Consider the following 18,202-nt stretch of genomic DNA (forward strand, 5'->3'; position numbering starts at 1 on the left):
TGGAGTTCCCTACGTCTTATGACTGTAGATTAGATCCTTCGAGGAGTGGAGGGGAGACGCTGGGTTCACTTTAGCATCAAAGGTTCGGAACAATGACTCGGGACAAAGATTTGGAAGAAAGGCAAAGGTCAAGGATTCGAAACGAGCTCTGAGCAAGAACTCGACATGAGGAATCAGGAGAAGTATTCGAAACAAGGGCTCGGAACGAAGGATCGAAAAATGGCATTTGAAGCATAAACTTGAAACAAGATTTAGGAACACGGATTTGGAACGAGGAATCGGAACAAGGACTCGGCACAAGGCTTCGGAAGGAGTTCTTTTTTGGGGAGCAAAGATTTAGAACCAGTGTTCAGGACATGGATTTGAAACGCGTTCGGAACAAGGATTCGAAGCAAGGATTCCAAACAATAAGAAAAACAACCCAAAACACTTTTCTGTAAACTTTATTAGCTGTTGTAAAATAATACACCAAGTAGTTTATTTATACAACTTGCGTACATCTCTCCTTGTCAAACAATATACACAAAACTATATTACAAAATGTGTTGAAGACTCAAAAAGAGTCATTTGCTTCGCTGGCAAAGTCTCCCAAATCGAGCAACGAGTCAAGACACTTTAATGAATATCTAACAAGTGGAGTCCCACGTACTCCAGCCACTTTTATGGGCCTAAAGCACTTATAAAGCACTTATCTGGTGCGTGTAGAACGACACCTGGCGTGGTAGAATCTTAAGAAACGCATCGGCACACACCTTCATTAGTCCTGCGTGTGGATTATGATCTCTCACAGGCATTATCACCCGTGGGTGAAGGATTATCTCTTGTACTGGCTGTTCCTGCAGTCGTTGGTCATCAAAACATAATGGCAAGTTCCACAAAACGTAGAGGAAAATGGTTAGACATGGTCAAAGTCACAGGGTACATGGGTGATATTGTTTTTCTAATTTGAATTGATCTGATAGGCGTATCATTATCATATATATATATATATATATATATATATATATATATATATATATATATATATATATATATATATATATATATACGTAGATAGTACATATGAAAACGCACTATCACATAAGATACTAACCTCCAACAGCCAGGATCGAACCCGGGTCCCCTGCGTAAGAGGCGGGAGCATCACGGCTAGGCTATAATCACCCCTAAAAGGGACCTTTTTATATATGTATGCAAAACTTAACACTGACCCAAGGTATTTTCAGAACTACAGATGTTTCGTTTCTTTTTAAAATTCTTCAGTAATGAATCATATATTGCGATCATTTGGTGACGTTACTGAGATGCTGAACAGCTCTGTACACGACCAGTGACCCTAAGGTGCCGGTAGTGTTTACATCAAGTCGTTTTCCTTCAGTGAGGATTCAAAGTAATATCTGTGGACATACCACCACATTCCCTCCCCTTAGATTATATTGGCATGGCTGTCACCTGTGTTTACCACTGTGTATCCTTAGTCGGGAGCTACAGACGACTTAACCAAATACACACAGCGTCACAGTATTCATTAACTGACCTGCGGTTAACAGTTATATAATAATGATAAATGAAGGTAACTGAGACGTAAATCTTTGTTGGAGGTGAAGCGTTGCTGTACTCGACCCTCCTCCCTTATCGCCTCAGTAATGGAATATGTACAGTGATTTCCTGACATTGTCAGACACCAACGTAAAGTCCAAAGCCTTTGAGGACTCCAACAGTCTTGGTCGGTTGTCTCAGGGCGTATGCCACCTCGAACTGGTGAGCGAGAAGGCCAAGAGAATCTGGCATAGGTCAAATAGGAGGTGTGGTCCAATGATCTACGACCAGCGGTGTCCCAGTTCATGTGAGGAACCCAGTCCTGTAGGGTTGTGGACGTAGGTTCCTGCCGACCAGGCGACCACATCCTCCTTGTGGAGTTGGATCCGTTGTGATACGATCACTATCACCATAGGAAGGTATCTGATACAGTACTGTGTGCAAGGGATTATAAGGGTACCTGACCCCACTATGTGTTAGGGAAATAAGGGTGACTGATCCCATGAGTGGGTTCAAAAAGGGTGCCTGACCCCATTCAATGTGAGGGTAGAAAAGGGTACCTGACCCTACCCTGTGTGTGGGTACAAAAGGGTGACCCCACTGTGTGTGTGGGTACAGAAGTGTATCCAACCCCACTCTGTGTGTGGGTACAAAAGGAATGACCTCACTCTATGTGTAGGTACAAAAAGGGTGACCCCCACACCTTGTGTGTGGGTCCAAAAACGTGTTTAAAACCACCCTCTGTGTTAAGGTCAACGCTGCATAAATCTACAGTGTTGCGCCAACATTTCCAGAATGTAGTGAAAAAATAAGAGTAACGACCAAATTCTTTTCATTAAAGAAAAGTTACAAAGTGATAAAACCACATTTTCCCTTTCCTCACTCGTATAGTCATGCCACATGACATTCAGTGGCATAGGAAACAATCTGTTGTCCTCCTCTTCATGTTCTTTCCCGAGCCACAGCTGGTGGTGGTAGAAGAACACTCGTAAGGTTCTAGGACTCGGATTCTCATGTTTTCCTCGTTCTTCTTCTCCGTGAGGAACGGTGTGGACGTCTGCAGAACAGAGCAGACAGGACCTTACTCCAAAACTTCTGTCATGTTATATCAAACTTCAAAACTCTAGCTCTTGTGACGTGTGCAGGTGGAGGGCGAGCTGACGCGGCCACCTCACTCACACACACACACACTCACCCACCCTGTGCCACTCTCACTCACACTCCTCTAACCTAACTATACACAGTCTCTCATCCTAGCTCTTCCTGTAACTACGACCTTCTCGTTCATATTCTTACTAACGCATTCCCCTCTCATCACACTTCCCAAGTTTATTCAAGCCAGACTCCTGAAACTTACAGCTTTTTCCTTTTTGATAAGGCTCAGCAAGCCTACACCACTCTGATCACATCCTTAAGGTTTATACCACTCGAAGCCAGAGCTTTCAGGCTCACACCACACTCTTCTGCGACACCAGGCAGGTCTTCAGGACCTGCAGTGCCTCCACGTATACGTCTCAATACGTTGCCACAACCTCCGAAGTACAACAAACCCTCCTTGCGCCACGACCCTACAACTTCCTCACGAACAACCCACCATTACACCACTCCAAAACACCTCACCTGCCTTCCCTACAACCCTTCGCGTGTATCCTAAACTATCCTCATAACTCTGCAATCGATATAACCATAGCCTCCATACAACCCCACAACCTCCACACAAGCCTGGATACTACAACTCCTCACCACAACCCACCACCACGCATTCTGTACAACTCAACTGCCAAATCTTTTACCTGGAGGTGGCTGCCACGACCTCAAGCCACGTCAATCTGTCGTAGGCTTTCTTGACGCTAAAGTCCTCTGCTGGAGCGAGTGTTGCAAGACAAGCCTCGTGTACTGGGCTGAAACTCTGCTGTTGATCCGTCGGTCATGGTGTTGCCTGGCCCGGGTAATCATGTTCCATGTGTTGCTTGGTTGCACTACCCCGTCAGACTTTGATCCGTGTGTTGCATGTGTTGAGTATCGTTGCAGTGAGATTCCATCAGGTCATATTTACAGTCTGGTTGAGACTGAAGTAAGCAACGCCCCTTCGTCCGTAGTGTCTATCATCGAAGTCAACACCACACGAAGTAAGCAAGGAGCCTTCGTCTGTAGTGGCTATCATCGAAGTCAACACCACGCGGAAGTAAGCAAGGAGCCTTCGTCTGTAGTGGCTATCATCGAAGTCAACACCACATGAAGTAAGTAGGGAGCCTTCGTCTGTAGTGGCTATCATCGAAGTCAACACCACACGAAGGAAGCAAGGAGCCTTCGTCTTTAGTGGCCATCATCGAAGTCAACACCACACGAAGGAAGCACCGCCTCTTCGTCTATAACCTTGGCTATCATCGAAGTCAACACCACAGAGCTGTAACAACGCGGGCTATGTATACAGGTGTGTTTCTGTGTGTGTGTGTGGGTGTCTGTGTGTGTGTGTGTGTGTGTTTGCTTCCCCCGGCGGAGCAGCAGAGGTCTGAAGTTCGCTATAACATGAGCTTTAGGAGTCAGTCCTTCGGGAGGGCGGAGTCACTCTTGCCACGGACGTAGATGCGGGTCGCCTTGTTGCCCAGGACGCGGTCCAGGAGGGAGGTCTTGTTCCGCTTGCGGACGTTCTGCACCTCCTTGAAGACCTCGTGGAAGGCGTTCGCCACCTGCAGGACGTGCTCGGACGCCGCCACCTCGCAGAAGTAACACTCCAGGTCCTTGGCCAAGATCTCACCTGGAAAAAAGGAACTCGTCATTATCTTCGGGTCATGGAGGAGCGAACGTACTCATCGCCCTTATCATTCTTTCCTTACGACAGGTCGCTGCTGGCTGTGACGTAACTGCTGATAACAACAGATTACTGCTAATAACAGCAGCTTATTCTTGATAACAACAGCTTATTGCTGGTACCAACAGCTTACTCCTAACAACAACAGCTTATGGCTAATATCAGCTGACTGCTAATAACAGCAGCTTATTGCTGATAACAACAGCTTAGTGCTAATATTAGCTTAATGATGATGACAGCTTACGTCTGCTATAAGTTTACTGTTAATAGTAGTTAACAGTAACAGCTTACTGCTATCTAACAAAAGCTTACCTCTAAGAAAAGCTTTTACTGCTAATATAGCTCCAGTACCTAACTGCTATTGAGATCTTGCAGGTAGTTAACAGTGTACAGATGTAGAACAATGGTTGTATGTTGTGACAACTGATTGTGATTACTATTTGTGCATTACGGGGAAGTGTTGTACAGTTTTACACTCACGTTGTTTCCGTCTCATAACCTTATGTGTATCTGTATCATGTTGTTATATGTATATGAGACCTTCCAAGCAGTTCGTGTTCTAGGTCGTGTGGAGATGTTCTTCTCTATCTGTTATACCGAAATGTTCTTGAAATAGATGACAAATTTCTAACAGAACCGTAACTAGCAATTGGATCATTTTTTTTTCTCCTTTTGCTAGTGAATACTTTACGAGCCATTTTCTTTGGAGTCTCACAACCCATTTTCTCTAGAGCTTCGATTTCTATTTTGAGGGGGGTGGGGATCAATAGGGGGCCAATATTAGAGTGACACAGATTATAAGACTTTAGCTCCTTTGACAAGGTCTCTAGGTCAGTTGGTTGTGGGTGATGGCGACGCTCGGGTTTGAGGCTATCACAGAGACGATGGTCAGGGCGGACGCTTGACTCCCTCACAAAGTGTTTGACAAGGCAGTGAGGAGGGCCCACCACCGTCACCCTGTAAATTGTTTACACTTGCTTAATACCAAGGCCGACACAGGCTTCCTGCCTGAAGGCGATGACGAAGAAGGCGACGACGTTGCGACCTCGACCAATGCTGTCGTGAGGTGCCATGGGGGAGGGATGGGGGAGCAAATGGGAAGAGGAGGAGGTGATAAATATATATAGAAGTGAACGTAGAAAAACGGCACTGTTGGATATCGCATTGAAAACGGGAGGAAACTGCTGTCTGTCTTACTCCTCTGTCAGAATTTCCCCACATTCTCACTCCTGTGGATGACTGGGGTTCCGTGACTCCAATTTCTGAAGTCCCTCCCGTACATCCTAAGTCCTTCTTGCGTCCATACCCTACACGTCATCCTAAGTCCTTCTTGCGTCCATACCCTACACGTCATCCTAAGTCCTTCTTGCGTCCATACCCTACACGTTATCCTAAGTCCTTCTTGCGTCCATACCCTACACGTCATCCTAAGTCCTTCTTGCGTCTATACCCTACACGTCATCCTAAGTCCTTCTTGCGTCTATACCCTAAACACGTATAGGAGTCGAACTCAGACTTGTGTATCAGTGCATCATACCTTTTCTTTTTTTTCCCATTTTGCCAAGAGGCCATATATATATATATATATATATATATATATATATATATATATATATATATATAGTGTCTCTCCACACCTGGTGTCATATTCGCAACACGAGTCTTGATCACTGTGAACAGTATCACTCTCCTCTCACCTTCAGTGGTGGTGGAGCGTCATCACCTTTATTCATTATCCCTGTGATCATCACCATTAAACCTCCACCTTCCCACTGGTCAGCTGGCTCGTCTCCACCATCATCTCCTAAGAGCGTCCGTCGCCTTACTTTATACACGTCTCCTTTCGAATGACAGCCTTCAAACCCCCTCTCTCTCCTGATAGGTCCTACTAACCCAGTGACAGTCTTCAGCGCCTCCTGATTGCAGCCATCACCTAATGACAGCAGCCCTCACTACCCACACTGACAGTACTGACATACCCAGACCAGCTCCCGATATACCCCCTGATGCATGCAAGACTTCAAGTTCTCCACAAGGTTGACCATCCACTCTCGTTTTAGCCTCGAGGGAAGAGGCGGGCGTTTGAGCTGTTGTCAGAAATAGATCGTCATTTTTCCTCATCTTGTTACATGACCGTGCAAGGTCATGTAGCCATATTTATTGGAAATCATTTCGTTTCTATTCGAACCCTTTGTTCTTGAGGAATAGCCATGGGTTCGTCGTCCCTCAAGCGAGATTGTGATTAACTCTAAAGTCATTACGATTGCCTAAGTAAGCCATCAGAATATGAGAAGGGAGGAACTTTAAGTCTTCATCTTGTACTGGTTTGATTAATCTCAACGGTTTAATCAATCCCCAACGGGGAGTTGGATGTGGTAAACATTGGTCTCTCGAAAATCTTCCCCCCTCGACTTTTTCTCACTTTGAAACCCTGACAAACATACCCAGCTGAAGCATCATCATTCATATCTGATGTGCTGAAGAAAAACACACTCGCACACACACACACACACACACACACACACACACACACACACACGACCTCCCCCCTCCTCTCCAAAAAAAAAGTGGCGAAATGTTATCGTTTCTCAGGGCTGGGGCGTCTGTGCCAAGTGAGGTGTGACGTCAGGTTGAAGAGCATCCAACCCCGTCTCAAAGTGGTTCGAAATAGTGTCGGAGCCTCCACGTCCCGTGACGTACGCCTGGTGACGCCGCTGCTACTATTTTCTACCGACGCGACGTAATGTAACCCGATTTACATATATGTATTTACCGTCAAGGATTTTTTTTACTTCAGTCATGTCACAGTTGAAGGATTTACACTCTCCGTGTTTACGTTTACATAAAGTTCAGAGGTAAATACTTTACGAAATGGAATATATATATATATATATATATATATATATATATATATATATATATATATATATATATATATATATATATATATTTCTCTGAGTCCACGGGGAAAATGAAACACGATAAGTCCCCAGGTGCATTTTCGTGTAATAATCACATCATCAGGGGAGACACAAGAGAGAAATATAAGTCAGTTGATATACATCGAAGAGACGAATATATATACGTCATTTCCCGCTTTAGCGAGGTAGCGTTAAGAACAGGGGACTGAGTCTTAGAGGGAATATCCTCATTTGGCTCCCTTCTCTGAATGTGTTTCTTATCTACTTTTTTTTGGCTGCTCAAAACTGATATCTACGCATCATCATACTGGGTCATTATCCACAAATTCTTACGTTTCAATACATTTCATTTTTGGAAGTCGTGACTCAGAAGGTACGTGGAGATGATTTGCTGTCTGTTACCTCAAAGTCAAGGGACTTCATCACAGACACTTCACTAGACGTCAGCTTGGGATGCTGGGACACGACCAGTGAAGGCTATTGAGTTAACGGGACTAATGACATCCACAAAAGACCCACCCATAGTCTCTGTATCTACCTGTATCTTCCTATATCTACCTTGTGTCTTTGAGATTACCATTTGAATTCGACGAAGTCTTTGAGCTGAGTAGGACTAGGAGTGGTGGAGCTTCGGTGACAGAGTAGTGCCATTCGCTTTGAGCGGTTCTGGGAAGGCGCCTACAGCCAGCCACAGATTCAAACACCTTGCAGTGTACTCATAAACAGCTTTTCGAGATACCATCTCGACCTTTGGGAGGGAGTCTCCTGTCTCTCTTCTCTGTAGAGAAATCTCGTTGGCAAATATGCTGAATATGCTAGAATATGCTAAATATGCTAAAATATGCTGAATATGCTAAATATGCTAAAATATGCTAAATGATCAGGTGTTGAAGAGTAATTATCAAGAAAAAAAGAAAGGTATCTGATACATAATTGACTTAAATCTCAACAAATCGGTCGAAAATGATAGTGATATCTACTGACTTGCACAATCAGTCAAATGTATGAGTACGACCATACGACTCAAGTCTACGGAAGTTCGAAGTACGACTATGTTGTCCTCGACTCAAGTCTACGGGTTTCGAACTGGCACACAAGAAGCTCGCCGATGGTATACGAGAGAATGACAGAGACGTGGAACCATCTGGTCACTTTCGAGGCAAGAAGATTGTTATGGACTCGAGGGGCACTGACTGTGGCGGGAGATCTTCAGGTACAGTAGACGACGAAGCCAATGACTTCTCGAAGTAAGACCCCCAGACGTGGTGCTTCAAGGGGACATCGCAGAGAGTATCCGCACATTCACCGAACTAGTGAATCCGGTAGATATGGCGAGAGAAATGTGCGAAAAAGAGAGATGAAAAGTATTCTAGTCTTAGAGACGAAAGATATCGTAAACTAATGTCATTGTAAACTAAAGACAGTGTAGACTAAAGACATTGTAAACTAAAGACAGTGTAAAGTAAAGCCATAGTAAACTAAAGACATTGTAAACTAAATACATTGTAAACTAAAGGCGTTGTAAACTAAAGACGTTGTAAAATAAAGACATTGTAAACTAAAGACCTTGTAAACTTAAGACATTATCAACTACAGAGATTGGCAGGGCAGGATACAGCGATAGGACAGTGGTAGGGCCGGCTGTAGTGGTAGGGCAGGGTGTGGTGCGGTAGGGCAGGATATATGGGCGTATATCAAAAGCGCGGATTCGAGAAAGTGAACGCGTTCGAAACTCTTTTGATATGCCAATCCGCGCTTTCGTAAAACGCCGGGATATATCGATGGGGCAGGATATAGTGGTAGGTCAGGGTGTGGTGTGGTAGGACAGGGTGTGGTGTGGTAGGGCAGGATATAGTTGGTAGGGTAGAATATAGCGGTAGGGCAGGATATAGTGTGGTAAGGCAGGATATAGCGGTAGGGTAGGATATAGCATTAGGGCAGAATATAGCGGTAGGGCAGGATATAGTGGTAGGGCAGGGTGTGGTGTGGTAGGGCAGGATATAGTGTGGTAAGGCAGGATATAGCGGTAGGGTAGGATATAGCATTAGGACAGAATATAGCGGTAGGGCAGGATATAGTGGTAGGGCAGGGTGTGGTGTGGTAGGGCAGGATATAGTGTGGTAAGGCAGGATATAGCGGCAGGGTAGGATATAGCATTAGGGCAGAATATAGCGGTAGGGCAGGATATAGTGGTAGGGCAGGGTGTGGTGTGGTAAGGCAGGATGTATCGATAAGGCAGGATATAGCGGTAGGGCAGGGTGTGGTGTGGTAGGGCAGGGTATAGTGGTAGGGCAGGGTGTGGTGTGGTAGGGCAGGATATATCGATAAGGCAGGATATAGTGGTAGGGCAGGGTGTGGTGTGGTAGGGCAGGATATATCGATAAGGCAGGATATAGTGGTAGGGCATTGTGTGGTGTGGTAGGGCAGGACATAGCGGTAGGGCAGCATATAGTGGTAGGGCAGGGTGTGGTGTGGTAGGGCAGGATATAGCGGTAGGGTAGGATATAGTGGTAGGAGAGGACATCATGGTTCAGAGACCTGGCTGGTGTGGGACGAGGAGGGAAGAGCTCACCTTCTTCAGTAGAGACCTGCCTGAGGTGGACCATATCGGCCTTGTTGGCCAGGAGGACCATGGGCGGGCCGAGGGTCGGGGATACGTCGCCACCCACAGGCATGGGCGGCGTGGGCGTCAGGGTGGTGGCGCTGCCCAGGCCAACCCCACGCCCGCTGGCTTTCCGCTCGCAGATGTGAAGCCGAACTCTCTTCACCCAGTTGAAGCTCTGGCGATCAGTGATGGAGTACACCAGCAGGAACCCGTCCGCCCAATTGATCGTCTCTTGCGTTGGGAACGCCTCCGTGTTCTGCCGGAAGGAGATCAGCGACGTTTATAACAAAGTAGTTGAGGTGTTTAGTGACGTATTTAAAGCGTACGATGAAGTATTTAAGGTGGATAGATGAAGTGATTAAAATGCATATGGAAGTATTCAAAAGTATATCATTAAATGCCCAAGGTGTACTTATAGAAGAAGTCTGTCTTATGTACGTAATAGTTCTATGTATTTTGTGTACCTACACAGATCTAAGCACACACACACACACACACCACACACACACACACACACACACACACACACACACACACACCACACACACAATGGATTGCGTGTTCCCTCACTGCCAGAAAGCATTTGACACTTGCCACACAGGAGATTTGTAAAGAGGCTGAAATCATCTGGCAGGAATTAAAGTGGAGACTTCTTCGAGGCACGGATAATTGCCTCAGTAGAAGGGAACAAAAGACGTATGGCGGAGGAGCTCTCTCGATATGTGGTGTAGTCACCAGTGGTCTGCCACTGTGCTTGGTCCTAGAGCCGTTGCTCTTCTTGATCTGTGTAAATGTTTTGCCAGAAGGACTGGACTCGTACCTCATCATGTTCGCGGATGATGCCGCGGTAATGAAGATCTTTACGAGTGAGGAGGACTTTAACAACCTACAAGAAAACTTTCAGATACAACCCATATTTCAGTACTTAGTACTGAAATGGTCATAAATACTTCAGTTCTACGTCTCTGAACCCTTTTTTCTTTCCTCATTCCTCGTTACCATTCGAGTTCTTAGAAAACCACTTCTGCTTCGCAGGTTCCGTCTGTGATACTTAGGAGTGGAGACCAAGTGGCCCCCAGCCGGATAACCAGGAGTATGGCCAATGTTGTCTGAGCCAGGAGCTCGCCTCCCACAACCCAACCCTTCCTTGCACCGTCTCTCTCATCATAACTCATTACCTCCCTGTAGTGGTGATTAGTCATAAAGGCGGTGATGGCAGATGGTCATAATATTGATGTTTGTGTCTTTATCTTCGAGGCTCAATGATTCACAGTCCTGAGAACCACTATGTTTACATGTTAACATCATGTTGATATTTATGGACATGTGACTATAAGAATCATGCTATATCATGGTCCTCGAAGGTACTACGACATGATATAAACATCCATTGCAAATGGTAGTCATTTGTCGTTGTTAGGGTGATGTCTGCTAATTCAAGATGCTTTTGTCGTAAAGTTTAAGCTATAGTTCTGTGTATGGTTATAATGCTCTTGTTCATTAAGTTATCCTGTTACCATCATGCTAAGGAACCATTATTAGGTTATCTTTCCATAGTCTGAAGCAACTGTTAGGTTATACTGCTCCATCATACTCTGAAGTATACCTTCACGTATACAACCACAAGCGATGGTACAAGAAAGAAGTTTGGAGGCTTATAGAGTTGTTATCATGTGGGATGATCACTTGCGTAGATATCTGGATGGCATGTGGGAGTGTAGATTTGGTCTGTCTGTTGTAAGCAGGGGGGCCACTAGTGTGTCGCCAGTGTGACGGTGTGTGACGGTAAGTGTGTGGGAAGGCAAGAGTGAAGGACTTTCTCTCCTGACGAGGGTCAGGCTTATTATGGCACGGTAATGGTATTTCTGCCTGTGTAGTCATCCCTTGCCAATGTGTGTGTGTGTGTGTGTGTGTGTGTGTGTGTGTGTGTGTGTGTCCCCACACGATCTCTACTTATATACATATATTTCACTTCTTTTGTTTATGTCGACACAACAGGAAATATTCAGTGGCTTGAGGGGCCACTCTTGCTGACGCGAGTTAATGAAATGAGTGATCGAAATTGTGCCTCTTTCATATGCCAGGTTTAATGCTATGTGGCAGACCATATCATGTCTGGATATCTGACGAGGTTTATTGTTGGCAGGTGAGCACTTCTTGTGACAAGAGTCTCAGAACTCATTAGACCACTTGGCCCATTCGTTGTTCCAATTCATATGCATCTAAGTTCTGTATTAGCATAATGTATTAGGGATTTAGCATAATCAGAAGACACTGAGACGTGACCCACACACACACACACACACACACACACACACACTACGGAGTAAAGACCCGTCAGACATCATGGCTACAGTGAGGGAGGAAAGTTCAGTTGAGGTGAGAGACGAGGAAATTGGCGGAAGGGTCCGCTGACAAGCAAGGGATCACATGGGAGCGCCACACTTTGCATGTTATATAATGTGACACCCAGCAGCAGTAGTGGTTAGTGGTGGAGTCATTCATAGTCGCATTATGTCATCAGACGGCCGTGAGTGTAGCGGTATCATTTGCACGTACCTACTCCAAGGGCAGTGATGCCAGATGTGATCTTTAGGTTAGCGATTTATTCGTGGAGCCACTCACTCTCCTCTCTTCCTACTCGTACACAAGCCTGGCATCCTTGATAAAAACTCAGACTGCTTCTAGTAACTTATGTTTCGTAAGACCTTCCACATGGCGTCTCTATCAGCTCCCAACATATGCTTTCTCCACATCCATGAATATTAATCCATCTGTTTTTCTCTCCACATCCATGAATATTAATCCATCTGTTTTTCTAAGTATTTCTCACACACCAATCTTCCAAGCAAACACGTGATCCACACATCTTCTACCACTTCTGAAACCACACTGCTCCTCCCCAGTCTGATGCTCTGTACATTCTTCCCCATTACTATTCTCTCATACAACTTAACAGGTACACTCAACAGACAGAGGTATCTCTGTAGTTTGAACACTCACTATTGTCCCTCTTGCCTTTATATAGTGGAACAATACGTGCATTCCTCCAGTCCTCAGGCACCTCACCATGATCCATACATACACTGAAAGTCCAAACTAACTTGTCAACAACACAGTCATTCCCTTTCTTAAGACATTCAACGGCAATACCATCCACTCCCACCGCCATGCCACATTTTATCTTCCGCAAGGCTTTCATCACCTCTTTACTCTTCACCAAACCACTCCCTGACTCTCACTTCGCATACCTCCTCGACCCAGACATCTGCCACCCTGTCATCAAACAAATTCAACATTCCCTCAAAATACTAACTCCATCTCCTCACTTCATCACTTCCTCTTACCACTCTCTTGTGTGCCTCCTTCAATAATGTTATTATTTGTTCACTTTTTTTTTTTTTAGCACACTATTAACCTTCTTCCAAATCATCTCATTCTCCCTGAGTTTACTGATGCTAGCTCACCCCAGTTCTCATATGTCCTCTTTTTATATCATCACCTGCACCTGGGGTGGTTGTAGATTGAATTAATATATATACATATATATATATATCTTTAATCTCTCTCTTCTACCTAGGCGGAACAGGATGTACGGTGTAGCTAACCGAACTCTTCAGCAATTAAACTGGCGATGGTGATACGTTCTTGTAAGTAACTAAGGCCGAAAATAGTCATTCAAGCAGTTCAATGCTAGGACCAATTTGCTGTTTATCTCGTTCACCCTTGGTCGCGAGATGACCAGTAAAGCTGGGTGATGTAGTGCAGGATATATTCGTTTGTCCCATATAACATCATGTCACAGCGGAGTATCCTACGCCTCCTACACAGCCAAGGAGAGTGAGATCCCAAGTAACAATGAGGACAGAGTCAGTCATAGGATAATCTCTCTCACTGGCCACACTATCCTGAATTTCAAACCAGTTCTAGTCTGCTCATATGAAGGTCTTGTGTAGTCTTAAGAGCGTATAGTAACATCTTTTTTTGAACATACTTCTAGGGGTTCCTCCGTCATTTTTCTTCTGTTTCATGAGACGCGGCGCCAAGCGCCTTTTTTGGGGGGGTCTTCGAAGGCCACGTAGATGAAGACTTCGACCTCCAGTGCCATATGTCCACACGTATTAAACCTTGACCGGAAATCCGTCACCAAGCGGAGGGCGCTGAGCAGGAAGGCGCACATCAGGGATCACGGTCGTGTTATTGTGGCGTTATGACAATAAACCACCAGTTTCCCGTCTTCCTATTTCTATCCTGGCTTGTCTCGTTGGCGTCGCCCACAGGTTTAGAGAGAGAGAGAGAGAGAGAGAGAGAGAGAGAGAGAGAGAGAGAGAGAGAGAGAGAGCAGGTGCTGGAAGCCGTCAACACCGGTGCTCGGTCGGTGGCGAGCAAGCAAGACAGGGTGACGATCCGTCGCCCACTTAGTGCATGTAGTATACACCACAGGTCCACCTGGCTGGCTGGCTAGGCTCGGCATCTGCTGAGGCCTCAACCTGTCTCGTTTTCTGTTGCCCCCGCCTGTGAGTGGACGCCGATTCGACACTCACTTTACGCGAGGAGTTTGTTCGCGAAGTCATTGACACCTCCGCCAGGGCGGTGTGGCCTGGGGGCGCGCGCGGCACCCTCCTCCCGCTCGTCTGCGTCAGGTTAACTGCACCTCTGGGTGCGTTAAACGAGGCTGTAAATCATCAACTTGACGCTTCACTCACATGTGGGTAATAGACTGTTGAAGCTAATGTCACTGGGGCTATGAGGGGGAGGTGGTGAAGCCTGACCCCCTCATTCTCTCTCCCATCACGAGCGATGAGGTCCTCCCTCCTCCTCCTCCTCTTTACTCCGTCAGTGAAACAGTTTTGAGGTGTTCTTCCCTCATTGTTTCGTCCCCAGGATATGCACTAGTCAGCTCGAGTGAATGCTGTGTAGGAGCCTCGCCTCACCAGCCACTATCTCAAGACCTGTCTTGAGTACAATGATTTTCCAGAGTGGAATGACTTCTTCTTGAGTGCATTACTTACGTATCAAGTTAGTCTGTGTGAGAGAGGTAGCTTTGAGGGTGTCCTCTCTCTCTCTCTCTCTCTCTCTCTCTCTCTCTCTCTCTCTCTCTCTCTCTCTCTCTCTCTCTCTCTCTCTCTCTCTCTCGAGTTTGAGAGGATGGAAGGACGAAGAAGGGAGACAGAGCTGGATAGATTGGCGGCAGCTGGGATAGATTGATGATGGATGGCCAGATGGTTAGTAATCACAGATGATTAATCATAACTAATCATAAGTGATTGATCAAAACTAATCATGGATGATTAATCAAAACTAATCATAGATGATTAATCAAAACTAATCATGGATGATTAATCAAAACTAATCATAGATGATTAATCAAAACTAATCATGAATGATTAATCAAAAGTTATCATAGCTGATCAATCAAAACTAACCACAATTGATTGATCATAACTAATCATAGATGATTGATCAAAACTAATCATAGATGATTTATCATAAGTAATCATAGCTGATTTATCATAAGTAATTATAGCTGATTAATCAAAGCTAATCATAGATGATTCATCAAAACTAATTATAGCTGATTAATCAAAACTAACCATAGATGATTGATCAAAAGTAACCATAGATGATTAATCAAAACTAATCATAGATGATTTATCATAAGTAATCATAGCTGATTCATCAAAAGTAATCATAGTTGATTAATCAAAACTAACCACATGATTAATCATAACTAATCATAGCTGATTCATCGAAACTAATCATAGCTGATTAATCAAAACTAACCATAGATGATTGATCAAAAGTAACCATAGATGATTAATCAAAACTAATCATAGCTGATTAATCAAAACTAACCATAGATGATTAATCAAAACTAACCATAGATGATTAATCAGAACTAATCATAGCTGATTAATCAAAACTACCCACAGATGATTAATCAAAACTAAGCATAAATGATTAATAAAAACTTCTCATAGCTGATTAATTAAAACTAACCACAGATGATTAATCATAACTAATCATAGCGGATTAATCAAAATTAACCATAGCTGATTAATCAAAATTAACCGTATATGATTAATCAAAACTAATCATAGCTCATCAGAACTAACCATAGATGATTAATCAAAATTAATCATAGATAATTAATCAAATCTATAGACCAAAAATAGATGAAAAATAGATGGATAATTGATGAACTACTTACGACGGATGCACAAGGATAAAGGATAAAGGATAAATATTCAAAACATGGATAACAAAGTACCGAAAGGATAGAATGAAGTACCAACTCAGTCCTTGAGATTACAGAAATATACATGAAAAGACGTTAAACAAATCGAAGCTAGAAACAGTAAAGTCCAGCTATGTCCCTAAGCAGTCGCCAGATGGCTCATCTTAGGAGATCAACTGTGTGTTTGCCAGCATATGCTGGAAGTTCATGGAAAAGGACTTCAAGTTCATGGAAAAGGACTTATTCGGCAAGTCTGTTCACACCGTACCTAAGGTCAAAACTAGATTGTGCTTCTGGAATTTGGTCACTGCTTCTACAGAAGCACAAAGGAAAGGACAACAAAGATGGGGCCAGAATTAAGAGAGTTGAGTTATAGGGAAAGAAGGCTAGGGGGCTATAGATTTAACCCACCTTGGAAGAGAGAAGAGTGAGGGGGTGATCTAATCACAACATTGGAAGTTTCTGAGCCATATTGATGATGGAGGGTATAACTTGATATCACTAAAGTTTCGAGTTAGAAAAGACGTCAAGAAATACTTATAGTATACGAGTGGTGGAGGAATGGAACAGAATGACTGAGGACAGAGTGAATCCAGACAGCTTGTAGAGATTTAAGAAGAGAATGTTCAGGAAATGGGGTCCTACCGGTGTAAAACTCCCTCCCAGTACGGTTCAGATGGGTGAAAAATAGGTGATTTTACACACACACACACACACACACACACACACACACACACACACAACACAGTGCAGACGTAAACACACTCTTTAAGAAACTCGTAAGATCTCGTCCTGTTTGCTTTCTCAGAGGGGGGGCGACAGTAGGGGCGAAAAGGACTAGGGAAAAAAGGGAGAGCTGCGAAGGGGAGAGGGTGTGAGATGGCAGAGGGGAGCGATGAGGGGGAGGACGTAAAAATAATGGTAAATGTAGAACCAAGCACAACAATGTGGGTGGAGAACACCCGTTTTTTCTTATAAGACTTTTGACGCTGCTGGTTTATTTCACACACACACACACACACACACACACACTCTCTCTCTCTCTCTCTCTCTCTCTCTCTCTCTCTCTCTCTCTCTCTCTCTCTCTCCCTTCGTCTGTTGATATCCTTACTTCTCCTTCTCACTCACTCTCTCACTCCCCTCCTCTCGACCTAATCGACCTTGTTCCACCTCTCTGAACAGCCTCTAACGAGTGACTAAACGCCCGCAGAAGACAGTGTCTTGTACGTCTCGCCCAGCCACTGTAGTATAAGCTTTTAGGTGTGGTGTGCAACGCATTGAGTTCCGCAGGGTGGCGGCTTCTTCGCTCCTGGGGACCACAGTCGTTTCTTATCCATATGAACGACCAGCGTTTGGGGCCTCATTCATATCTCGATATCTTTATGGAAAGTAAATGAAAGTACGAAAGGTCTTACCAGAGGTTTGATGAGAAAAAGATACTGTCCTCCTTCTCCTCCTACCATCGCAGAATGGATGAGAGAGCTACTTTTATTATCAAGTTGCTCAGACGTTTGATGTCCTGCGCGGACGTCCATGTTTCACAGCTCCCTCTGGCACTAACCACTAACTCTGATGCCTGGCACTTACCACCAAGGCAGCCCTCATGGTTTATGTTTCTTTGAGGGTCTTTCGTGAGATGTTAAACCAGTCGAAATCTTCAATTAAAACGTCTGGCTCGGTGACGTCTATTCGCTGATGACCGGTTTAAGTGTGTGGATGATTATCATGCTACTATTTGTGCGTGGTACGGCGAGAGAGAGAGAGAGAGAGAGAGAGAGAGAGAGAGAGAGAGAGAGAGAGAGAGAGAGAGAGAGAGAGAGAGAGAGAGAGGTTTACACTTGAGTTGCCCCGTCTCTTAACCTTGTGTATATATGTGCCATGTCTTTACACTAATGTATGTTTACACACACACACACACACACACACACACACATGCATGCATGCATGCATAGGCTCTGGAGTGTGTGTGTGTGTGTGTGTGTGTGTGTGTGTGTGTGTGTGTGTGTGTGTGTGTGTTATGACTTCTGTGTAATTACCTAACTGATCTTATGAGCTGGGAGTTCTACACGCGTGAGGGGCCCCAACCA

The 18,202-nt window shown here is 44.6% G+C and overlaps 1 protein-coding gene across 2 annotated transcripts in view; it reads right to left on the reverse strand.

Annotated features, from left to right (window-relative positions):
- Window positions 1–425: 425 nt before the first annotated feature.
- Window positions 426–18,202, reverse strand: part of LOC139765223 (ras-related and estrogen-regulated growth inhibitor) — a 135,473-nt gene continuing 117,696 nt past the window's right edge. Inside the window, exons 5-7 of one of the 2 annotated variants that reach the window (XR_011716610.1) lie at window positions 9,845–10,133; window positions 1,453–4,297; window positions 426–1,420 (exon numbers count right to left, since the gene is read on the reverse strand). Coding sequence is in view for 1 of the 2 variants with exons in the window: in XM_071692547.1 (XP_071548648.1) it covers window positions 4,083–4,297; window positions 9,845–10,133 (504 nt within the window). In the remaining variant the exon portion in view is untranslated. Of the gene's footprint in view, window positions 4,298–9,844; window positions 10,134–18,202 lie in introns of both variants that reach the window. The other variant, XM_071692547.1, reaches the window with a different exon arrangement.

Source organism: Panulirus ornatus, chromosome 53 (genome assembly GCF_036320965.1).
Source record: "Panulirus ornatus isolate Po-2019 chromosome 53, ASM3632096v1, whole genome shotgun sequence".
Taxonomy (NCBI): domain Eukaryota; kingdom Metazoa; phylum Arthropoda; class Malacostraca; order Decapoda; family Palinuridae; genus Panulirus; species Panulirus ornatus.